General features: G+C 40.9%; 1 protein-coding gene across 5 annotated transcripts in view; it reads right to left on the bottom strand.

Annotated features, from left to right (window-relative positions):
• LOC134210992 (band 7 protein AGAP004871) overlaps positions 1 to 23,733 on the bottom strand; it is a 457,813-nt gene that overhangs the window by 139,293 nt on the left and 294,787 nt on the right. For 2 of the 5 annotated variants that reach the window (XM_062687491.1, XM_062687492.1), the window contains exon 1: positions 15,464 to 16,424. The exons of the other annotated variants lie outside the window; for them this stretch is intronic. In XM_062687491.1, the coding sequence (XP_062543475.1) occupies positions 15,464 to 15,494 (31 nt within the window). In that variant the 5' untranslated portion in view covers positions 15,495 to 16,424. Of the gene's footprint in view, positions 1 to 15,463; positions 16,425 to 23,733 lie in introns of those variants that run through there. 5 annotated transcript variants of the gene reach the window in all.

Raw genomic sequence — 23,733 nt, 5'->3', positions numbered from 1 at the left:
TTGAATAACGAGTTTGATGAACTAACGGACTGGACGAACTGGACGGAATGGACGGACTGGAAGAACTTGGTGTGACGGATCCGGACTTCGAACACCAGAACATCAGAGCTTGACGGACTAGACGACCTTGACGGACTAACGACTTAGACGAACGGAGTAGCAACCATTGATAATAAAATTATTTTGAGCTTTTAGTGGAATGTCTTTACTTGTCATAAGACAATTCCGTTTAATTTCACCACTTGATTGTACCTTTGACAGATACGTATTTCGACCTCAACAGTAAGCCCGTCTCCAGTGTCTCGTACTTGAGTACTTGACTTTTATTATTGTCATTGCATATCGCAGAGAATTTTCATTATCATATTTTTTTTCAACATAATTCACCCATATGTATGAAAGCGAAAATTAGCAAAGCTGTGGAATAAACTTTCGAAATTCACCATTTTCACTGATATTCCCGACCGAGAAGGACCATTTAGTGGACATTCAGACGTCACAGGAAATTCCCACTTTTGATTACATAATCACTTCCCCGCTATGGATGGTTTCGAAATAAAATGTGCAGCTCTGGGATAAACTTCTGGAATTAATAATTTTAACGAATGTCCCAAATTTTCCGGAGAACCGTTTTGAAATTATTGCCGATGAAAGAGGACTTTCACTGTCGATTACAGATGTAAGATGCCATTAATAATGTTTTCTAAAAAATTGATTGTAATTAGCTTTTGGTAGGTCACAGAGGATTTTCACTATTGACTTCACTCACAATTCACCGTTATGAATGCTAACAAAATTGCGCAGCTCTGGGCTGATTTTTAGGATTAACCTATTTTACAGATGTTCGGATTTCCTGAGGACCGTATTGTGGTCATTTCGGGTCACAGAAGACTTTCACAATGGGTTGTACAACTTACTTGATACTTGATGGGCTACAGCTCTTCGATGAACCTACGCCGAATGGAGTATCCTTCTCCACTGGACTCGATTCTGGGCCAATCGCTTCCAGTCGCCCTGAACATTGAGCGCCCTCAGGTCCTCTTCAACTGCAAAAAGCCATCGTGTACGCGGGCTTTCACGAAGCCTGCGGCCTCTTCCGGGTTATCTACTAAATATTATCTTCGCTTGACGTTCTCCGGCATACGAACAACGTGACCAGCCCACCGTAGTCTGCCATGTTGAATAAGCTTTATAATATCCAGCCCTTTATACACCTAGTACAATTCGTGGTTCATGTGGCGCCGCCAGATACCGTTCTCTTGTTTATCGCCGAGTATTGTCCGCAGCACCTTACGCTCAAACATTCCGACAGCTCTCCAATCAGCCTCCTTTAACGTCCATGTTTCATGGCCGTATAAAGCCACCGGAAGAAACAGAGTAGTATACAGCGCGAGTTTTGATTTCGTTTGCAGACTACGGGACTTAAGCTGGTTACGAAGTCCATAATAAGCCCTATTTGCAGCTGCAATACGCCTTTTCACCTCGCGGGTAACATCATTATCGCACGTCACTAATGTTCCAAGATACACAAATTGTTCTACCACTTCAAAATTTTTACCATCCAGCACAATTTCGCTACCACCACCACTAATGAACCCACGTTGATTGCCAGCGGCCATATTCGTTTTGTTGGTATTGATCGAGAGTCCAATCCTCGCTGTCTCCCTCTTAAAAGGCGCAAAAGCCTCTTCCACGGCACGGCGATCAATTCCGATAATATCGATATCGTCCGCAAACCCCAGGAGCATATGCGATTTTGTGATAATGGTACCGCTTCTTTGCACACCAGCTCTCCTAATCGCTCCCTCGAGCGCTATATTGAACAGTAGATTCGAGAGTGCATCACCCTGCTTTAATCCATCTATGGTAACAAATGACGTCGATATTTCATCCGCAACCCTTACACTTGATTTCGATCCGTCCAACGTTATACGAATCAGCCGTATCAGTTTTGCAGGAAAACCATGTTCTTGCATAATTTGCCATAATTCGTTCCGTTTCACTGAATCGTACGCCGCCTTGAAATCAATAAACAGATGATGTGTCTGCAAGTTGTACTCCCGGAATTTATCAAGGATTTGTCTCAGGATAAACATTTGATCCGTCGTTGATCGGCCCTCACGAAAACCTGCTTGGTATTCGCCGACGAAGGACTCTTCAAGCGGTCTCAATCTGTTAAACAGAATACGGGACATAATTTTGTACGCCGAATTAAGAAGGGTTATTCCTCGGTAATTGGCACACTCCAGTATGAGCCCTTTCTTAAAGAGAGGGCAAATGAGGCCGTCCAACCAGCTAGCAGGCATTTCCTCGTCTTCCCATATTTTCGACATAATATGGTGCAGAACTTCATAAAGCTGCTCACTGCCATGTTTCAGAAGTTTAGCCGGGAGCTGGTCCTTCCCCGCAGCTTTATTGTTTTTCAGCTCTTCAACAGCTTTTTTAACCTCGTTGCACATGACGGGAGATGGCGCTGTCTTTCTCCGCACGCCATTGACAGACTCGTAAAACCTCCGCATATCGTTCTGCTCCATTTTTTCCTGCGCCTCGCTAATCACTTGTTCTTCATATTCTTTCTTCTTCCTGCCCACCGCACATCATTATCGTTCGTTTTTCGGCTGATCTTGCTTCCTTGTACCGATCTCTATTCGATCGGGTACCCGACACCAACATCCGGCTTCTGGCAACGTTCTTGGTTGTATAAACCTTTCGCTAATTCAAACAGTTTCGGAAATTTGCTTTGAGATGAATTGCCCAGGGTCATTTATGGTCATCTCAGAAGACTTATACAATTTATTGCGCACACAATTTGCCCGTATGGATGGTTACGAATAAAATAGCGATGCTCTGGAATGATTTTTATGAATCGGCCACTTTCATGGATGTTCCGGACCTTCCAGAGGACCGTTTCGGGAGCATTTGCGGGTCGCAGAGGACTTTCACAATTGATTGCACAGACATTTCGTCGGCATGATTAATTATGGAAAAACAGCGAAGCTGTGGGATGTATTTTCGATGTATGGCCTCTTTTACGGATATTCCAGATCTTCCGAAGAACCGTTTCTGGAACATTTGGGTGTCACAGAAGACTTTAAATATTGATTGCACCCACAATTTTCCAGAATGAAAAAATCACGAAGCTCTGGAATGAACTTTTGAATTTGGTCATTATACGGATGCTCCGGATCTTCCGGAGGATCGTTGCTGTAGCATTTGAAGGTCACAGAAGATTTTCAATTTTGATTGCATTCCTTAATTCGCCAGGGTAGATTATTTCGAAACAATCGCGAAGCTCTGGGATGAACTTTTGGACTATTTTTACGGATGCTCCAGATCTTCTGAAGGACCGTTTCTGGGACATATGGAGATCACAGAAGACTTTCACTATTTATTGCACCCACAATTCGCCAGGACGGATTGCTGCGAAAAAATCGCTAAGCTCTGGGATGAACTTTTATAATTGCCCACTTTTACGGATGTTCCGGATCTTCCAGAGGCTTTCCGATGACCGCACAAGGAATAGAATTGCCAAGAAATGACGTATAAAAAATAACCAAAACAGTTGGGATCATCAGAGCACATATTTGCAAGCAAATTTTATGTTTTATAACACGAAACTTGACAATTAGTTCCCAAATTAGGAAGCTCAAATAGTACCTCTTTAGTATAGGTTCCCGCGGACCAGAGATGTCAATTTGGATGAATCTAGGGACCTACAGCTTTCGTTTGATGCCCAAAGATCGAAAATTGGTTGAAATTTGAGTTTTTGTGATCGTGATGAAATCTTGGGTCCAAATGGACCCTAATACACAATGTGTAACTTTTTTCTAATGCTTAGGAAAGCTTTGATCACCGCGTGACTTTATCGAAATTAATTTATTGGCTTTTTTTGGTGATAATTATACTACTCAAAGTGAAAGGGAGTAGATGAAAGTAATGAAAATACAGATTCGAATGACACCGCAAGCGAGCGGCAAGTGTGGAATGAATAGAAACTGAAGATTAGCAGAAGGCCATAGGAGAGAACAAGCATTGTTGGCCCTCTGCTAATCTTCAGTTTCTGTTCATTTCACACTTGCCGCTCGCTTGCGGTGTCAATCGAATCTGTATCTTCATTACTTTCATCTACTCCCTTTCGTTTTGAGTAGTATAATTATCACCAAAAAAAAGCCAATAAATTAATTTCGATTTTTTCTAATGCATTTGAAATGTTAAAAGAGGCGTGCAACATTGCTCTTGTCCTCACAATTGTCTATCTCACGCTTCCACAGGTCTACCGATGACAATTATTCGGCATTTAATAGTTGCATACTTAACTGGTACTGTAGCCTGGCATCCTTCTGACATCATCTAGAATAAAGGGTGCGACCTGCGGAGCTTGCCTAGAATGCGGTGGAGTTTGACAGAAGTGTGATCTGCCAACGGCATAAAGCAGCTTCTGATACGTAGCGGTCGACTGAACAAGAAATGCGTTGCCCCATCAGCTATCCCTAAGATATCATCCCCGGCTAGGTATAGCAGCAATGGTAAGGCAGCATACCTTAAAACAAGCAGGCAACCCCGAAAAATGGAATCCAGTAAACATCCTCTAAAATCGATACATAACATGGAAATATTAAACGGAAACTGATTGAAATCTTGGTATCTAAAACTAGTTAGAACCTATATGAATTGACTTCCTTGCTGCAAAAGCTGACGACGGTTATTGAACCACATTAGGAGGTTCGATATCGAGGTACAGAAGAACGCAGCAGATCCAACTGCGGGCACTTTAATCAAGTGTCATATTTACTAAGGCGGAACATGGGTTTGGTTTCCTAGGGCTTGGTAAGTAGCAGCTACGAGTTGATAGTTAAGGGCTCCCCAACTACACTTTGATCAATGCAGTTTTCATACCATAACCAATAATCGGTAATTAGTAGTTTTTTTGCCCTGCCATTGGGAAGGAGAACCCCCGGGAAACTTCCAACGACAACGACCTAAGACTAGTAAATTTTACCGCAGTCAGAAGAATGACTATCTGTAGTACCTGTAGGCGGCTTATGAAAAAAAAACAATCCCACCGGAAGGAACTGGGGTACGATGAAAAATTGTTCTTAGAGTCAGAGGATAGCTTGTGCTGTTTTTAAAAGCTAGATCATGACGAGAAGATGACATCCTTGGTTGCAAGCCGGACTTTTACGTCTGCGTAGCCAGCTAAGGTACCGCAGCTTGCAGACACGACTAATAACTAGCTCTGTACAAATTGTTGATTATCTAATCTCCCTATAGGGCCAGTCAACCGATAATGAAATTCCGATCAAACGTTTATTTGGCATAATATCCTGTCGACATATTTCGGCCATTTGACCACATGTCTATAGAAGAAATGGTATACCTACATTCAAATAGTTTAGCCAACATTCAATCGTCATTCAAATAGATGTTTGTCGATCAAATTGTGTAGATTCGGCGACACTGCGCATGACCATAACTGAATCTAATAAAGGTAATAATGATCTGGTAGGCATTTTTCAAATAATTTAGGCAAAACATACTTTTGCATATAAACGATAAAGACGGATCCATAAAAAAACTGAAAAACGAACCATAAATAACACCTGAATGTTCCTTAAAATGCTACCATAAATCCATAAAATAGTGAATGAGATTCCACAAAGAATAATTTTTCGATCCATAACTAAGCTAAAATTTAGCCATTAATTGGGAAATATGTTCCATTAACATGGTCAAGAAAAACAATACAATTCTTGCTATTTTCCCATGATAATATGACAAATGATCCATAAATCTTTGGAAAATGATCCATAAAAACTATATTTTGATCCATAAAACTTCAAATTTGCGCATTTTTTTATCGTGATGATGATCCATAATTTCAGTAATATGATCCATAATTCCGGCCATTTGATCCATAACTTCGTTCAAATGAACCATAGTTTTGGTGATATGATCCATAAGTTTTGATAAATGATCCATAGATTTTATAAAATGTGTGGATCAAATAATATAGTTTCATTGGCCTTCTTTCCAAGCATTATGGATCACATTATCATAATTATGGATCATATGATCAAAATTATGGATCATATGGCTGAAATAATGGATCATCATCAGGATATAAATTGCGCAAATTTGAAATGGATCAATAAATAGTTTTTTTGGAGCATTTTTCAAAGTTTTATGGATCATAAAAATGTTCTTTATGAAATCTCTCGAACTATTTTATGGATTTATGGTAGCGTTTTATGGAACATTCAGATGTTATTTATGGATCGTTTTTCATTTTTTTATGGATCGTTTTTCCACATTGAACGGTGCAAAGTAAAGGGCTGCCAATAATTTACAAACCATTTTTATTTAATAGAAGCATATTAATTAAAAAGTATTATCAGAAAAAAAATATTTAAGCTCTTTAGTGGAATGCCTGCAACTGTCTAAGACGAGTTAATTTCACCACGTTTTGTTATCTATGTCAAGTACAAGACACTAAAGAAGGCCTCACAGTTTAGGTTGTAATACGTATCTGTAAAGATAATCAAACTTAGTGGAATTAAATGGAAAGTACTAAACAAGTCTTAGACAGTTGAAGAAGTATTATGAAAGAACGCCAAAGTGTTCGGACCGCAGCTACTCCGCTTCCCGATTATGGATCAGTTTGATCCTCTTAAAAACAGTCATCAAGATTCAAGATACCTGTGAAACCTCAACCCTTCCAATGCACAGTCGTCTACCAACGAGGAAAGTATTCTATTCTTGTATTCTTGTATTCGTTAAAAAAAAATCGAACGACAGAATTTATTTCCCCAGAAATAGATTAATCTCCTCGGTCTCCGCAAACTCATTCCGTCCGACAACAATGGTAAACCAATTTCCCTGCCTCTCACGTCACGCACAACTGGAAACTATTCTCTGTGGAAAAGCTATCGTATCCGCCTGTGCGTTACCGCCCTACAGAAACACCACGGAAACCAAATTTCCTCAGAAACAAGGCCCGTAAAACCTTAGTCAGGTAGGGGAGAGTCGCATGAAATGCAACTTCAAGGTGAATATACAACAATGCCAAAAGAATCCGCGATCGACGGATTCTCTTATAGGAACTTCATTTCTTACTGGTTTTGGACGCATTTGCTCAAAATTACAAGCGGAGTTCCACAGTAAGCAACGCGCCGCGGTTTTTATACGAATCAAAAAATAAAAATAACATTCTGGTGTTTCCGACGACGTGGTTGTTCCTTTCGAATATGAAACTCCGCGGGGAATTTCGTGCAAATTTGCTGTTGTGAACAACAGCTGAGCAATGTATCGTATTCACAGCACCCCACAATTCTTGAAAGCATAGGCAAAGCATCAAATCACACACAAACTACATTTCTTGCCACGGACTTTTTGAGATTTTAAAGTCATTTTTGCTCACAGATGAATTTTGCACCTTTCTCCTCTACTGCTTTGTGGGTGACATTTGATTTTATCAAACTTTGTTGCATTTCCCCAGCGAAACCGCCTGTCACCGTAATACGGTACTTACGGCTGTAACACGTTGGCAACCGGAGATGGAATGCTCGGTCTCGCCTCTTACCGCCGAGCCTGCGTTCGGTGGGGACGGCGACGACAACGTCGGCGGTGGTCTTAAAGCGCTGCACGTGCGCTACCTTCCATCAAGCCCGCGAACAACCACAATAAAACGCAAGGAGATGATGTTGATTTTGGGTCCTTCCGAAGAAAATCCCTGCGCGGGAACGTAATCCTATTTGATACACGGTATTTTCCCATGATGGGTGGCGGTTGGTGAGGACAACTAAGACGGTGTTGCGCCTTGGTACCCCTGCTCGACGGCACCGTTTGCTATTTGGCTTTGCGTTTTCGGTGAGTTTTTCCCTGCTCTAAACAGGTATTTATTGCTAGTTGCAAAAATAAATATGTAAATACCTGATGGGAAATTGTGCTCACCATGTGAAACGTAAATCTACGAAGCTGGGGAGAGCTGGGTATTTTCATCGCAAACAAAAACCATGCGGGCAGTTATAGGTTGATGCTTGGTGCTATGCTTGATGCTGGCTTACATTGTATACCTTAGCTGAGAGTCAGCAAACGACTGATTTACTAAAGTTTCAAAAAAAAAATCAAAGAAAAAAGAAGACAACAATCGATCTCGAACAAGGATCTTTGTGAGAGGAAAATGTGTCCCACTACCTAGGCATTCCTTACAGGATAACAATTATCTTTTTAATCGTAATCGGATTTGGTCATGATAAAACAATGTTAGTCGGGTCGGGTCAAATATATCCAAAAACGTAGACTCTGGTATTCTGTCTCCTTCCAAAATCGAATATCGGTCCTCGGGCACTTGAGATGTGCCTGGTTTACCGAGGGTTCAAAATGCATTTTTTTATGCTTGTCATTTTGTGTGACGTTTAATTTTATCGTGTTTTATGATTTTTCCAGAAACTAGCACTAATATGCCGACCAATGGTGGCTGAAGATCAAGAATCCATTAATAATACGCCGAGATATGGCCATTTCCGTAAAAACGGTAAAATTTCAAAATGATCGGAATAATGCGATTATGGGTACATTAAGTTCTCTTTTTACGGCACTTATGGAGGGGCCGTAAAAAGAATGTGACGTAAAAAGAAGTTTTGGTTAAATTACTAGTTTTTTACTTAATTAATTGATTTTTTGACAATTTTAAATACGATACATAAGCATAGCAATCCAAAGACCCAAATTGGATATGTTATTATCACATGTTCTAGGGCTTCCAAGAGTTCCCTGGAGTTCAGGTTCAGGTTAACATCTATAGGTATTTTTGATATGGTACATGCTCTCAGCGGTCCAAACATCAATATTGCTTGCGATTGTTTTATCGAATTGAACATGCCTTCAACATCTGTCCTATTCCAAGCCATCCAAGAATTCCAAGAATTGAAGTACAGGCCTGTAGGTCAATACGAGTAATAATGAAAGATCTATCTGCTCCTTTCAGAAATGCAACAACAGAATCAAATTGGATAGGAAAGAAATGTACGTTCCATTCCGGGTCATTCGAGAATTCCATACATTGGAGTTCAGGTCTTAAGGTCAATATGCATAACGAAAGATCTATTTGTTTTTTTTTTCTGAAATGCAACATGCTCTCAACATGTGATCATTTGAACCAAATTGGAAATAGCTTGAATGCATGTTCCATTCAAGAACATCCAAAAATTTCAAGAATTGGAGTTCAGGCCTTAAGGTCAGAACGCGTAACGAAAGATCTATTTGCTTTTTTATAATTTGAACATGTTCTTTGTGATAATTTGAACCTAATTGAATATGAATTGAATACATTATTATTTCCAGGCTATCCAAGAATACCAAAAATTGAAGTACAGACCATAAAGTCAATACGCGTAACGGAAAATCAATTTGCTCCTTTTAGGAATGCAACAGCCTCTTAGTGATCATTTCAACCAAATAGGATATGAATGGAATTGATGTTCAATTCAACGCTATCCAAAAATTCAATGAATTGGAGTCCGGGCCTTAAGGTCAATACACATAGCGAAAGATCCATTTTTTCTTTTAAGAATTCAACGTGCTTTTAGTGTTTATTTAAATTAAGTAGGATTTGATTTCTTGTTTAATGCTTATCCAATTTGGTTGTATGGATTACTAAGAGCATGGACCATTTACAAAAGAGATAACAGCCCTTTGGGTACGCATGACGAGATCAAGACCAAAACTTCAGTGAATTTTTTAATGAACTGAAAAAGAACAATTGTTGAATGCTCATTAGAATGGGGCATCATGGTCAGTTTTTCAAATCAATGGTTCTAGAGGTTTCAGTTCATCGTAAATCATGTGGCACATTGTGTTAAAGTATAACCCAAAGGATGCCGAAAAACTTTGCTGAAGAAGGTACGTTGCTAGAACGTTGCTAGAAAGTTATAACCCTTCGAAGATTGCTTGTTCAAACCATATGCAAAAAATCGATTATTCTGCCAGCACTGCCGAACTACATGGACCAATAATTCAACTGAATGTTATTTCGAAATCATTGATCTTATAGGGCTGGGATGCTAATTGGGGTTATTCGGAATCATTTCTCAACGTTAAAATCAAGTCAAGAATAAATAGCCATAAGTAGCCTGGTAGTGCTGGCAGAAACATTGATTTCTTCCATATGGTTCGAATAATTAATCTTCGAAGCGTAATAACATTTTTTGTAGACGTTCCAGCAACGTACCTTCTTCAGCAAAGTGTTTCGGAATATTTCATACTATATGCTAACGAAATGAGTCACGTGATTGACGATACATTGAAGCCACTAAGAGCAAAAATGTTAAAAAGTACGATTTCCCATACTAATCTCCATATAAATTTAAAACGCGATCCGGAAAGCGAGGACGCAACAAATTGAGCTCATATCTTGCACAGTTGATTGGGGTCTTAAAACGATTCAGAAAAACCTTGATCCCACTTGATTGGATGAAGTTTGCCTTTTTCCATACAACTGCGCTTAGCTCTAATGCTCATCCAATTCATTTCAATTCATCGCAATCAGCATAAACGATCAAAAAGGGTAACAGATCTCAAGGAGCTAAAACCATACTTCAGATAATTCTTGGTTGAACTGAGATGCAACAATAGTTGAAAATGTATCCATTTTTTTTTCTATGGATAACAAGGGCATCAACCATTTTTAAAAAGTTATTAAAGACTTCTGGTTATGCGTGTAAAACTAAAGTTATGTACTCCAGGGAATTCTTGAATGACTCTTTACATCAGAAAGGGCACAAACTATTGTTAAAAGAGAAAACTGTTTTCTGTTTGCTACGCGTGTAGACCTTAAGACCCATATTGCATGGAATTCTTGGATGACTTGAAACGGAACGGTTATAGAAGGCGGCTCCAGGCGTAAATATTAAAAGGAGCATGAAAAAGGTCCAAGGTCTATATTCTAGTGATTCTTGGAGCACCTAGAGGGAAATAGCTATTGAAGGCATATTTAATTTGGTTCAATATATCAAATAGAGCATGAACCATTTTCAAAAAGAGAAAACAAACCTTTGGTTACGTGTGTGAATTTCAAGGTCTATACTCCAGGGAATTCGTGAATGGCCTGAAACGCAAGGTTATTGAAAGTGTCAAATAGAGGAGGAGCCATTTAAAAAATATAAAACATCTAGTAACGCATGAAGACCTCAAGGCCTCTACTCCAGGAAGCTCATGGATGACCTGGAAAGGAACAGCTATTGAAGGCGGATCCAATTTGATTAAACAGAATAAAACAGGACATGAACCATTTTCAAAAAAAGATAACAACCCTTTGGCTACATAAGTAGACCTTAGCGCTTATACTTCAAGGAATTCTTGGATGACCTGAACAGAACAGTTATTGAAGGGGTATCTATTTGGTTAAATGTAGACCACAAGACCTATACACCAGGAAATTCTTGGATGCCCTGAGATGAAACATTTATCAAAGGTATATCCAATTTGATTCTACATATTGGAAAGGGTATGGACCATTTACAAAAAGCGGTTACAACCCCTTAATTCCACATGTAGACCTTAAGGCCTCGACTCCAGGGAATTCTTGGACGATCTAGGACGGAACGGTTATTGAAGGCGTATACAGTTTTATTCAACGGATTATAAAGGGCATGAAACATTTAAAAAATCAGTCAGGTGGTGCGTATAGACCTTAAGACTAGACCTTTTTCAAAAAGAGATAGCAGCCCTTTGGATACGCGTGTAGACTTTAAGACCTATCTTTCGTACAATTCTTGGATAACCTAGGACGGAAGAGTTATCGAAGGCGAGTCCAATTTGGTTTCCTGCATCAATAAGGGCATGAATCATTTAAAAAAAAAGATAAAACCCTTTGGTTATGCGTGTAGACTTCAAGGCCTATACTCAAGGGAGCTCTTGGATGAACTGGGAAGGAATTGCTATTGAAGGCTTATCCCATTTGATTCACTAGATCGAATAGGACATTTTAACCATTTTCAACAAGAGATACTCAAGCAGCACACATGTTCCATATGACCAGATTCAGTCACAATTAAGTTGCTGCAACCAAATTCGCTTGACTTGTGCTGCTCGGGTAACAGCCCTTTGGTTACGCGTGTAGACCTTAAGGCCTATACTCCAGGGAATTCTTGGATGACCTTAAACGGAACAGTTATTGAAGGTGAATCCAATTTGGTTTCCTGCATCAAATAGGAAATACACCATTAAAAAAACGATTGAAACTCTTTGGTTAAGCGTGAAGACTTCAAGGCCTATACTCAAGGGAATTCTCGGATAAACTGGAAAGGAACAGCTATTAACGGCGTATCCAGTTTGGTTCCTGCATCAAATAGGGCATGAGCCATTGTAAAAAAAAGACAAAAACCCTTTGGTTACGCTACGCGTGTAGACTTTAAGGCCAATTTGGCTTCCTGGATCAAATAGGACATGAACCATTAAAAAAGATAAAAAAAAAACTTTGGTTACGCGTGTAGTCTGCAAGGCATATACTCCAGGGAGTTCTCGGATGACCTAGAAAAGAACAGTTATTGAAGGCGTATCCAATTTGGTTCACTAGATCGAATAGTCATCGAAAATTTTTGGATGACCTGAAACTGAACAGTTATTGAAGACATGTCCAATTTGGTTTTATGGATCAAATAGGACAAGAAACCAGTTTTTGAAAAAGATATCAACCTTCTATTATATGTGTAGATCTCAAGGTCTTGGTTACGCATGTAGACTCCAGAGAATTCTTGTATGACCCGCAATGGAACACTTGTTGAAGATGCAAAACAGGTACTTTCATTTATTTAGTTAACATCTAAACAGATAACACTGAATCAACAATTTGACGCCACAATACACGGTTCGAGGCCGCATCTCTCCATCCTCGGATACGCCTCACGCTCGCCAAGTCGTTCTGCACCTGGTCTGCCCATCTCGCTCGCTGCGCTCCACGCCGTCTCGTACCTGCCGGATCGGAAGCGAACACCATCTTTGCAGGGTTGCTGTCCGGCATTCTTGCAACATGTCCTGCCCATCGTACCCTTCCGGCTTTAGCTACCTTCTGGATACTGGGTTCGCCGTAGAGTTGGGCGAGCTCATGGTTCTTTCTTCGCCGCCACACACCGTCTTCTTGCACACCGCCAAAGATGGTACTAAGCACCCGTCTCTCGAATACTCCGAGTGCTTGCAAGTCCTCCTCGAGCATTGTCCATGTTTCATGTCCGTAGAGGACAACCGGTCTTATAAGCGTCTTGTACATGACACATTTGGTGCGGTGGCGAATCTTTTTCGACCGCAGTTTCTTCTGGAGCCCGTAGTAGGCCCTTCCAGGGACTTCCACAGATGATGCGCCTTCGTATTTCACGACTAACGTTGTTGTCAGCCGTTAGCAAGGATCCGAGGTAGACGAATTCCTCGACCACCTCGAAGGTATCCCCGTCTATCGTAACACTGCTTCCCAGGCGGGCCCTGTCGCGCTCGGTTCCGCCCACAAGCATGTACTTTGTCTTTGACGCATTCACCACCAGTCCAACTTTTGTTGCTTCACGTTTCAGGCGGGTGTACAGTTCTGCCACCTTTGCAAATGTTCGGCCGACAATGTCCATGTCATCCGCGAAGCAAATGAATTGACTGGATCTGTTGAAAATCGTACCCCGGCTGTTACACCCGGCTCTCCGCATGACACCTTCTAGCACAATGTTGAACAATAGGCACGAAAGTCCATCACCTTGTCTTAGTCCCCGGCGCGATTCGAACGAACTGGAGTGTTCGCCCGAAATCTTCACACAGTTTTGCACACTATCCACCGTTGCTTTGATCAGTCTGGTAAGCTTCCCAGGGAAGCTGTTCTCGTCCATAATTTTCCATAGCTCTACGCGGTCTATACTGTCGTATGCCGCCTTGAAATCAACGAACAGATGGTGCGTTGGGACCTGGTATTCACGGCATTTTTGAAGGATTTGCCGTACAGTAAAGATCTGGTCCGTTGTCGAGCGGCCGTCAACGAAGCCGAACTTCCCACGAACTCGTTCACTAATGGTGACAGACGACGGAAGATGATCTGGGATATCACTTTGTAGGCGGCATTAAGGATGGTAATCGCTCGAAAGTCCTCACACTCCAGTTTGTCGCCTTTCTTGTAGATGGGGCATATAACCCCTTCCTTCCACTCCTCCGGTAGCTGTTCGGTTTCCCAGATTCTGACTATCAGTTTGTGCAGGCAAGTGGCCAGCTTTTCCGGGCCCATCTTGATGAGCTCAGCTCCGATACCATCCTTACCAGCTGCTTTATTGGTCTTTAGCTGTTGAATGGCATCCTTAACTTCCCTCAAGGTGGGGGCTGGTTGGCTTCCATCGTCCGCTGAACTGACGTAGTCATATCCTCCGCTGCCTTGACTTTCACTGCCTGTACTCTCAGCGCCATTCAGATGTTCCTCGTAGTGCTGCTTCCACCTTTCGATCACCACACGTTCGTCCGTCAAGATGCTCCCATCCTTATCCCGGCACATTTCGGCTCGCGGCACGAAGCCTTTGCGGGATGCGTTGAGCTTCTGATAGAACTTGCGTGTATCTTGAGAACGGCACAGCTGTTCCATCTCCTCGCACTCCACTTCTTCCAGACAGCATTTCTTCTCCTGAAAAGGCGGGTTTGTTGTCTCCATTTCCGTCTATAACGTTCTACGTTCTGCCGGATACCTTGCTGCAGCGCGACCGCCCGCGCTGCGTCTTTCTCCTCCAGAATCTGTCTGCACTCTTCGTCGAACCAATCGTTCCGTCGACTTCGACCCATATACCCGACGTTGTTCTCCGCTGCGTCGTAGTAATATGCCATGGAAAAGTTTGTATTTGTTGTGCCATAGCTTAAACCGATTTATAGTTAAACGGTTTTAAGATTTAACTATCATTTAACGGTCTTATAATTAAAATCTAAAATGTTACATTCTACGGTTTTCCAATCATAAAGTGAACAAACAAACATTTATATATTATTTTTAGCCCAAAATCTATGCTGCATGAACTTTTGCCATGTCCATTTCAAAGCTAGTCATATAATTAAGATAGGCATCCCTCATTTCGCAAAACTCTCGTTGGTCACATTACCCTAGCATTTCTCCATTATTAAAGGTTATAACTGTTATTGCCATCCGATTAGGTGTGAGTATATGGTAGGAGGAACTCAAATTAGGCGTCCCCTCGAGAGACCCATCCGGGGCAGCTTCAACAGAACATAAAAAGTTACCGACACAGAGAGTGGAACGTAAACAAAAGGGGTCAAACTGAGATTAGTATAGGTTCGTTAGTGACCTGGTGTAGAATTGGAGCTTGTGGAAGTTTATAATTAGATTTGTCATAGTGCACTTGTTTTCACCAATCATTCGTTCGAGTGTAAACAAGGGAGACCTTCACAGCTCGAAATTAGTTCCTGTGTGGCATAAGAAAAATATGGGGATGGGTCTTACCTTCAACCATGACCGCACTATCCTCTGGCATACTACCGTTCTCCAGTCTGGTAGAGCGGCCCGCTTCGTGCTGGTTGGCCGTAGTTATTATCCTTTGTTCCTGTCGTCTATATTCCGATGTTTCCTTATTTGTCCGATGATTTGTTAAAACCACTTATCTTCAACCCTCCTTGCAGCACTACGGTCCGGGAAACGATGTATCCAAATCAATATTCTATAAACACACCCCCATTATCATTGAGAAGCACACTACTTAAGGGTTAGGCACACACGTTATAGACAACAGACTGAATATCTTCTGCTGTATGGCCATAAATTCAAGACACGATTGCTGGAGGCGATTGCGATATCTGCTGCCTAGTATCGATCACATTGACGGCATCAGTGCATTTCCCATTCCGAACCCGGCCATTTGACGGAGTATAAAAATAGCTTTGATAGCACTTTAATCCTTAACGTCACTCGTGACTAACTGATTGCTGAAATGTCTACATAAAGAGAACTACCATAGTGAATGGGTCTTTTTCACCGTGACCCCTAATTGGGAAGGGTGGTTGAACACATTTCTACCCACCCGACATAAAGGCACAATGCCTTTAAGTGGATCAAATCGACTTCATACGCAAATGATTTATTACAACCAGTACTTGGAGCTATTCCAATTAGAGAGTGACTTTTTCTTTAACCAAAAAAAATCTACTCATCCTTCTACTTCTTAGGATTTTTTCACAACAATGATCTCGAAAGAGGGTCATCTACCACAGATCTAGAACAGATATCCAACTGAGCCTTTCCCGAGCGGGAAAATAACCCTATTTTCTCACGGGCCGTAACTCACATTTTTTCCAACTACAATCCATTCTCTTCCTTCCCACAGCTATCAACAAAAAGCACGGACGAAAAAATCACTCGAAGTCCCGTTAAATGTCCTGAAAATCGAGACCAACACACACGAGGACCAGCTGGCTCCAGCTTCGAATGTAAACTAAACGCACCATCAAAGGCTAGCTGAGCTTTTCCACATGCCACAGACCAATCCGGGGATCCCTGCATGCATTGATATCATTACTGGTTTTCCCATTTTCTCTATCTCTCAATTATCCTTTCCACCTCTATGCAAAACACAAAGGAAAGAGAACCGAGCTTTTGAGAATAAAGCCATGCCAATGAAAGCTTCGTCTCACGCTCAGCCCCAGCAAAAGCTTTTGAAAAGCTCCTCCTGAAAGAGCGACCCCACGCAACTAGGACACTGCGATACGACAAAGTGTGGAAAAAAGCCCAAAAACAGAGAACTACTCCAAGAATCGAGAGTGAAAGCGTAGGGTACGGAAAAGCTTTTGCATGGTCCCGCACCGTTGCAAAACTGTTGATAGCAAAGCTGTTTCATCCCAACTCAGTGGTGGCGCTTTTCCTTTCCCTCCATCGACGGCGGATGGCAGCCGGAAAGCCCTCGGTTCCAGCTGATACCCGCCGCCATCGGCCTGGTGGGAAAACAAATCAGCATTGACGTGTCTTCCTCGTGCCTTGCGTTGTTGCTGTATTCGATGGCGCGGAGCTTGTGTCGGTACATTGGGTGCGTGCTGAGGAAATGCTTATTGCTCTTTGTTGATGCTTTCTCGTGCAGACGGGCTGAATGAGGAGCGGTTCCCGAAATTCAAAGTTTGGCGATATAAATATTTATTTTGCTTATTATAATATTTTTCATGCAATCAGCCATTCACAATAGACGTTAGACTTGTGTACCAATATAATTTTTAATTTGAGTCGACATTACGGTGGTTTGTATATCGACTGCAACGGGAAAAATGATTTTGAAGTAAGAAAAACTACACCAAAAAAAGGAATCTTATAATTTTTTATAAAGTCTTGGCATACACAGATTCTGTAAGGTTTAAATACAAAAATATATTTGCATTGTACTAAATTATTGCATTAAAGTAATACAGATTCGTGAGATTTGATTATAATGATTGTTCAAGAATCTTTCAAATTTATATATACAAACATTTTACACATTTTTTTTAAAGTTTCACAGAGCTGTACAGAACTGTATTAATATCTGTCATCCTCTGGTTGGGTGTTATTATTTGCTAAATTGTAACTAAACATTAAGCAAGGATGTTTTTTTAGAATAATGGATTAACGAGCTGAGAGAGTTATTCTGTTCACATCTCAAGGTTTGATTATAATTGCGATGATGATAATGATAACGATTATGATAATGTCAATAAATTGGAAGATGAAAATAACATAATAACAGAAATCTTGTCAACTGTAGGTTAGTTGGTTGGTTGATTTGGTAGACCATTTAATTCAAACTCCAGGACAATTTGGAGATCCTTTAACATCTTATATGCCTGAATTTGAGATGCAAATCAAAGATAAATACTCGGAAGCCATTATGAAGTTGATACCGTGGCTGAGGACATCATGGAAGACGTGGTTGGTTCGGTTGACCATTTGTTTCAAACTCCAGGAAGATTTGGAGATTCTTCAACATATCATATGTCTGGATTTGAGATGAAAGACAAATACTCGGAAGACATGATTGGGTTGATATTACGGCTGGGGACACCATGGAAGTCTTGAAGTTGATTCGGCAGACCATTTGACTCAAACTCCAGATCAAACTCCAGAACAATTTGGAGATCCTACCACATCTCATATGCCTGAGTTTGAGATGCAAATGAAAGAAAAAAAATACTCGGAGAACAAAATGAGGTTGATACCGATGCTGGAGACATTTTCGAAGTCGGTGTTGATTCGGTAGACCATTTGATAAGAACAATTTGGAGATTAAACAACATCTTATATGCTTGGATTTGATATGTAAATTAAAGAAAAATACTCGGAGCACATCATTGATTTGAAACCGGGGCTTGGAACATTATGTAAGTGGTGGTTGATTCGGTGGATCATTTGATTAAAAAAACTTTCAGGGCAACACGGAAAACATAGAACATCATGATTTATTATCATACAGGTGTTAGAGAAAAAGGTTGTGATAGGTAAAATGTGGTCGGAATTCCAATGAGTATAACTTTGCGTATAATAATCCGATTTCGATAAAACCGGGACCACCAGAAGCGGACAGTCTCCATGAAAAAACCCAGATTAGCCTGTTCATGCAAAACAACGTATTAATAAATGTAATCATATAATAAATGTAATCATATAAATGTATTTGTAACCCACTGTGATTCGTTCTAAGCATATGAGAAATAAATAGTCTACATACCTCCGCCATGGCAGGACGGTTAGAAAACAACCCGGTCTTATTTTATTATAAAATTACACAACGTAGGAATATCGCAACCCGTGCGCGATCATTGGCCACCGGAGATATTTTCCGAAAATTGTTGTTCAAAATTCATTTTTCTACTGCTGGTCATTTTATGTAACGTTTACTTTCATCATGTTTTATGCTTTCTCCAAAAATTAGAACTAATATGCCAACCAATGGTGGCTGTATATTGAGAATCCATAAAAGCTACGCAGAGATATGGCCATTTCGGTGAAAGCGGTTCCGGGAACATGATGAAATGATAACAGATCGGAATAATGCAAATATGGGTATCTATCTCCATGGCTTTGTGAAACGATGATACAGAAACATTTCCATGATGAAACTATCCACTGCCACTGATATAGCAGGTTCCTAAGGCCTTCGACCAAGGGCCGATTTTGACACCATCTGGAAGCAGGTGTTCTGCGAAAGTGACATTTGTTCGGGATATATGGTCAATCCCGTACCGTTCTCACTGAAAAGGCCATATCTTTGCGCATACCTAACGGATTTTCAATCTTCAAGCAACATTGTCCAGTGCATTTTTAACATACCTTTGGAAAACCCGGAACTCTCTCCGGTGGCCAAGGACCTATCTGAGGTTTTGCATAAGGACTATACTAGAAGTGCTGGCGCGTCCGATGGTCCCGGTTTCATCAAAATCGGATTATTCTACGCAATGGGATGCTCAAAATTAGCAGTTATTGAAGACTTAGCGTTTATTTGAAGGCTCAAGCGCTCGAAGGCATAACGGAGCCGAATATCAATTGAAATTTTATTACAATTTCATCACTTGCTTCTTATGTTCGTATGTTAGTGTTGGGGAGCCGAAAAACTCGCGGCTTGGTCGAGGTTAAGGAGTATATATAAAAAAAACTTGGATGGGGTAGGGGCTTGGGATTTTATTGGTGTACGTAGGTAGCGTTGATGCAGTCTTCCAATGATGATTGGTGTGGTGTAGAACAGGGACAAACTGCAAGGATACAAGCAAAACGTTTCTACCGAGCGGAGTGGGAGAATGGGTGGACATGGCCCTATGAATGGGGGGAGAGTGAATCAAACAATGACATTGATGCGCTTCAAAAAAATGTGAACAAGGGCCATGTAGTCAAGATCAAGCTTTCCCAACACATCTCTAATGTCCCCATTTTCTGGTTTCCCTCGGGCCCGGAGGGATACATGTAAATTGGACCTGGCAATACCGTATTCGGGACAGTTCTAGACAACGGGATTAGTATCAGGACAGCCTGCCCCACAACCGCATCGATTGCTGTCTGCGAGCCCTATTCGAAAGGAATGTGCGTTTAGTGAGTAGTGGTTGGACATTACCCGACACATTACCTTAATAAAGTCTCGGCTAAGGTCGAACCCCAGAATAAACAAGTTGTGTGACCCCTTCTTAGTATATGTTGGCTTTTCAAGTAGTTCTTGTAGCTGTCGTGGCTTTCAGGTAGTCTATGAACTTCTTCTTGGTATATGTTTGTATTCCAAGAAGTTCTTGTTGTTGTCATGGGCTCCAGGTTGTCTGCGAACTCCATAGGTTCGAGGTCTGTGGATCTGCCACCGTAATGGAGAGAGTTTTTGAAGAATAAACAAGTTGTTTGACGTTTTCTTGGTATATGTTTGCATTCCTAGTAGTTGTTGTTGTTGTCATTGGTCCCAGGTAGTCTACGAACTCCATAGAGTCAAGATCTGTGGATCAACCTCATAAATGGAGGCAGTTATCGAAGAATGGACAAGCTGTGTGACCCCTTCTTGGTATATGTTGGCTTTTCAAGTAGTTCTTGTAGTTGTCGTGGCTTTCAGGTAGTCTACCAGCTCCATAGAGTCAAGGTATGTGGATCAACCTCCGTAATGGAGGCACTTATTGAAGAATAAACAAGTTTTACGACCCATTCTTGGTATATGTTTGTAATTTATGTAGTTATTGTTGTTGTCGTAATTTCCAAGCAGTCTACGAACTCCATAGAGTCAAGGACCACAGATCAATTTCCGTAATGGAGACAGTTATCGAAGAAAGTACAAGATGTGTGACCCCTTCTTGGAATATCTTTGCATTCCAAATAGTTCCTGTTGTTTTCATTGGCCCAGGTAGTCTACGAACTCCATAGAGTCAAGGTCTATGGATCAACATGCGTAATGGAGCCATTTTTTTTATGAATAAACAAGTTGTGTGATCCCTTCTTTGTATATGCTTGTATCCCAATTAGTTTTTGTTGTTATCGTGGGCTCCAGGTAGTCTACGATCTCCAAGAGTCATGGTATGTGGATCAACCTCCGTAATGAAGACATTTATTGAAGAATAAACAAGTTGTGTGACCCCTTGTTGAAATACGTTTTCATTACAAGTTGTCATTGGTTCCAGGTAGTCTACGAACTCCACAGAGTCAAGGTCTGTAGAATAACCTCTGAAATGGAGGCAATTATCGAAGAATAAACAAGTTGTGTGGTCCCTTCTTGGTATCCGATTGCATTTCAAGCAGTTTTGTTGTTGTCGTAAGTTGCACGTAGCCTAAGAACTCCATAGAGTCAAGGTCTGTCCTACTTAATGGAGGCAGTTATTTGAAAACAAATTGTGTGACTCCTTCTTGGTAGTTATTGAACATTAAACACTTCATGTGATTCCTTCTTGGTACGGTAATATCCTGATTTTATCCCGATTTCAGGGTTTTCTTGGATGACCATGAACCTTTACAATGGACGCATTTTGTTCTACGTACCACAAAGGGCATGTACCACTTTTGAAACAATCCAGAAGATCTCTTCCCAGTAAACCACATATCGTAAATGAAATGATAAATTGCATCGCATATGTTGCTATTTTCTTTCACATTCGCTTATGACTGCTTATAAAGATGGCTAAAATATGAATAATATTGTATATGATACCTGCTTATGCAATATTTACGATTTCGTTTATGAAAGTCATAAACCTGTATAAACAATATCAGTTTAATCGGATCAAATCGGAAATATCGTTTATGTATACAAATATTGTCATGCAAATCATATACCGATGTGCGTTGTACGTATATAGCTTCCACCTTCTGCGTGTTGAGCACTGAACCACTGAACCTTACCGATTAAATTAATTTCAAAATTACTTACTTCACTCCATTCGATCTGCCAAAATTCCGATTATTGCCGGTGTAATTTTGTGCTGCCAACTAATTGAGCTGTAAGCACAGTTCGAAAGTAAACACGATGAAAGGCATTACTGATGTTGACATTTCAGAATCGTTTATACGTGGGTTGAATCGTTTGGAATGATGCGCAATCGTTGTTATGTACAAACATTATCAGGATAATCATAAGTTGTTATCATATACGATTCAAGCCACATTTGTACGTACAACAACAAGGCATCCGAATCGTATCAATGTAGTTCATATCGTAGACTGAGACTCTTGTCAATAATAAATCTCCGTCTAGATTATGATTGTCAAAATTTTGCTGCTTTTCATGAGTTGCTGAGTAGCGCAAGGGTAGAGCACCAGCCTTTAGTTCCAGAGGTCAAATGTTCGAGACAGGGTTGTTACCATTTATTTTTTCAAATATTCACTAAGTCGTATAAATGATCATGAAAATTCGAGAAAGTCCTTATTTAGCACGTACCATGAACCATGAACCTATGCAATGGACGCACTCTATTATATGTACCACAAAGGACTTCTTCCACTTTTGAAACAAGCCGAAAGATCTCTGGTTACGCGTGTGGATCTTAAGGCCTATTCCGGGGTTTTTTTGGGTGACCATAAACATATGCAATGAACGCGTTCTATTCTATGTAACACAAAGGGCAAGAACCACTTTTGAAATAATCAGAAAGATCTCTGGTTACGTGTGTAGATCTTATGGACTATTCCAGGGTTTTCTTGGATGACCATGAACATATGCATGGTTACATTCTATCCTATGTATCACAAAACACAGGTCCAAGCTCCAGGTTCAAACACAAAATTAGATTTTGCTTGTAGTTTTCATATCTTTGTTAGGGTATTTGATCCGATAGTCTAGGTTGTTCCTATAGTTGCGGTACTGCAGTTTTTGCCAAATATACGCTATAAACGCAGCAACCTACATTGTATATTTGTTGACCTGTCATTACATGGAAAAGATGAAAACAATTTGGGATTTCGTGAAAAAACGGTAAAGTATCACTGAAATACTTTAATTTATTCTCTGCCTTGTACCAATAGTTGCGGTAGTGTTCCCACAGTTGAGTCCCGTATGAAAACAATGGGATTCGCAACTATAGGAACACAAATTAGAAAATATCGTAACTATGGGAACATTGCAGCAATAATTGTATCTTCCATCTCGACACACCGGATCGTACCATCTCCGATCCCCCGGAGGTGGCCAATGCTCTCGGGGAATATTTCGCTGGTTTAGTCTCCGTCATCCACTATCCAGCTCATTTTCAGCGGACTGTTGCAAGCAGATCTTCGTCTATCTCCAACTTTCGAGTTCCTCAGAATTCACAAAATGCCGCCTTTAATTCTCCTTTTTTCGTTCCTGAGCTGTCGTTCGCCCTCTCTACGAGTAACGGAAAATCATCAGGTCCCGATGGGATTGGTTATCCTATGATCAAAAACCTCCCTCCCTGCGCCAAAATCCAGTTTCTGGAGTTGATCAACCAAGCATGGTCTGATCAAACCTTTCCGGACTAGTGGCGGAAAAGCATCGTTGTACCCATCCCCAAGAACAACATTTCCTCCCGAGATGTCACAAAGTACCAGCCTATTTCACTAACATATTGGGTCCCCAAGGTCGTTGAGAAGGTGGTAAATCGTCGTTTGAGAGATAAATTAGAAGCCGATGGTAGGTTCGGCTTCCACCAACACGCGTTCCGACCGGAATATGGCACGGGAACATACTTCGCATACCTGGGAGATATACTTCAGAACGCCTACAACGACGGCAAGTACGTGGATATTGTTTGATATCTTTAAGGACTTCAACAGGACTTGGACCCCTTACG

Source organism: Armigeres subalbatus, chromosome 2 (genome assembly GCF_024139115.2).
Source record: "Armigeres subalbatus isolate Guangzhou_Male chromosome 2, GZ_Asu_2, whole genome shotgun sequence".
In the NCBI taxonomy this organism is placed as follows: Eukaryota; Metazoa; Arthropoda; class Insecta; order Diptera; family Culicidae; genus Armigeres; species Armigeres subalbatus.
Note: the sequence above shows the minus strand (reverse complement) of the source record. Positions and strands in the feature narration are given on the sequence as shown.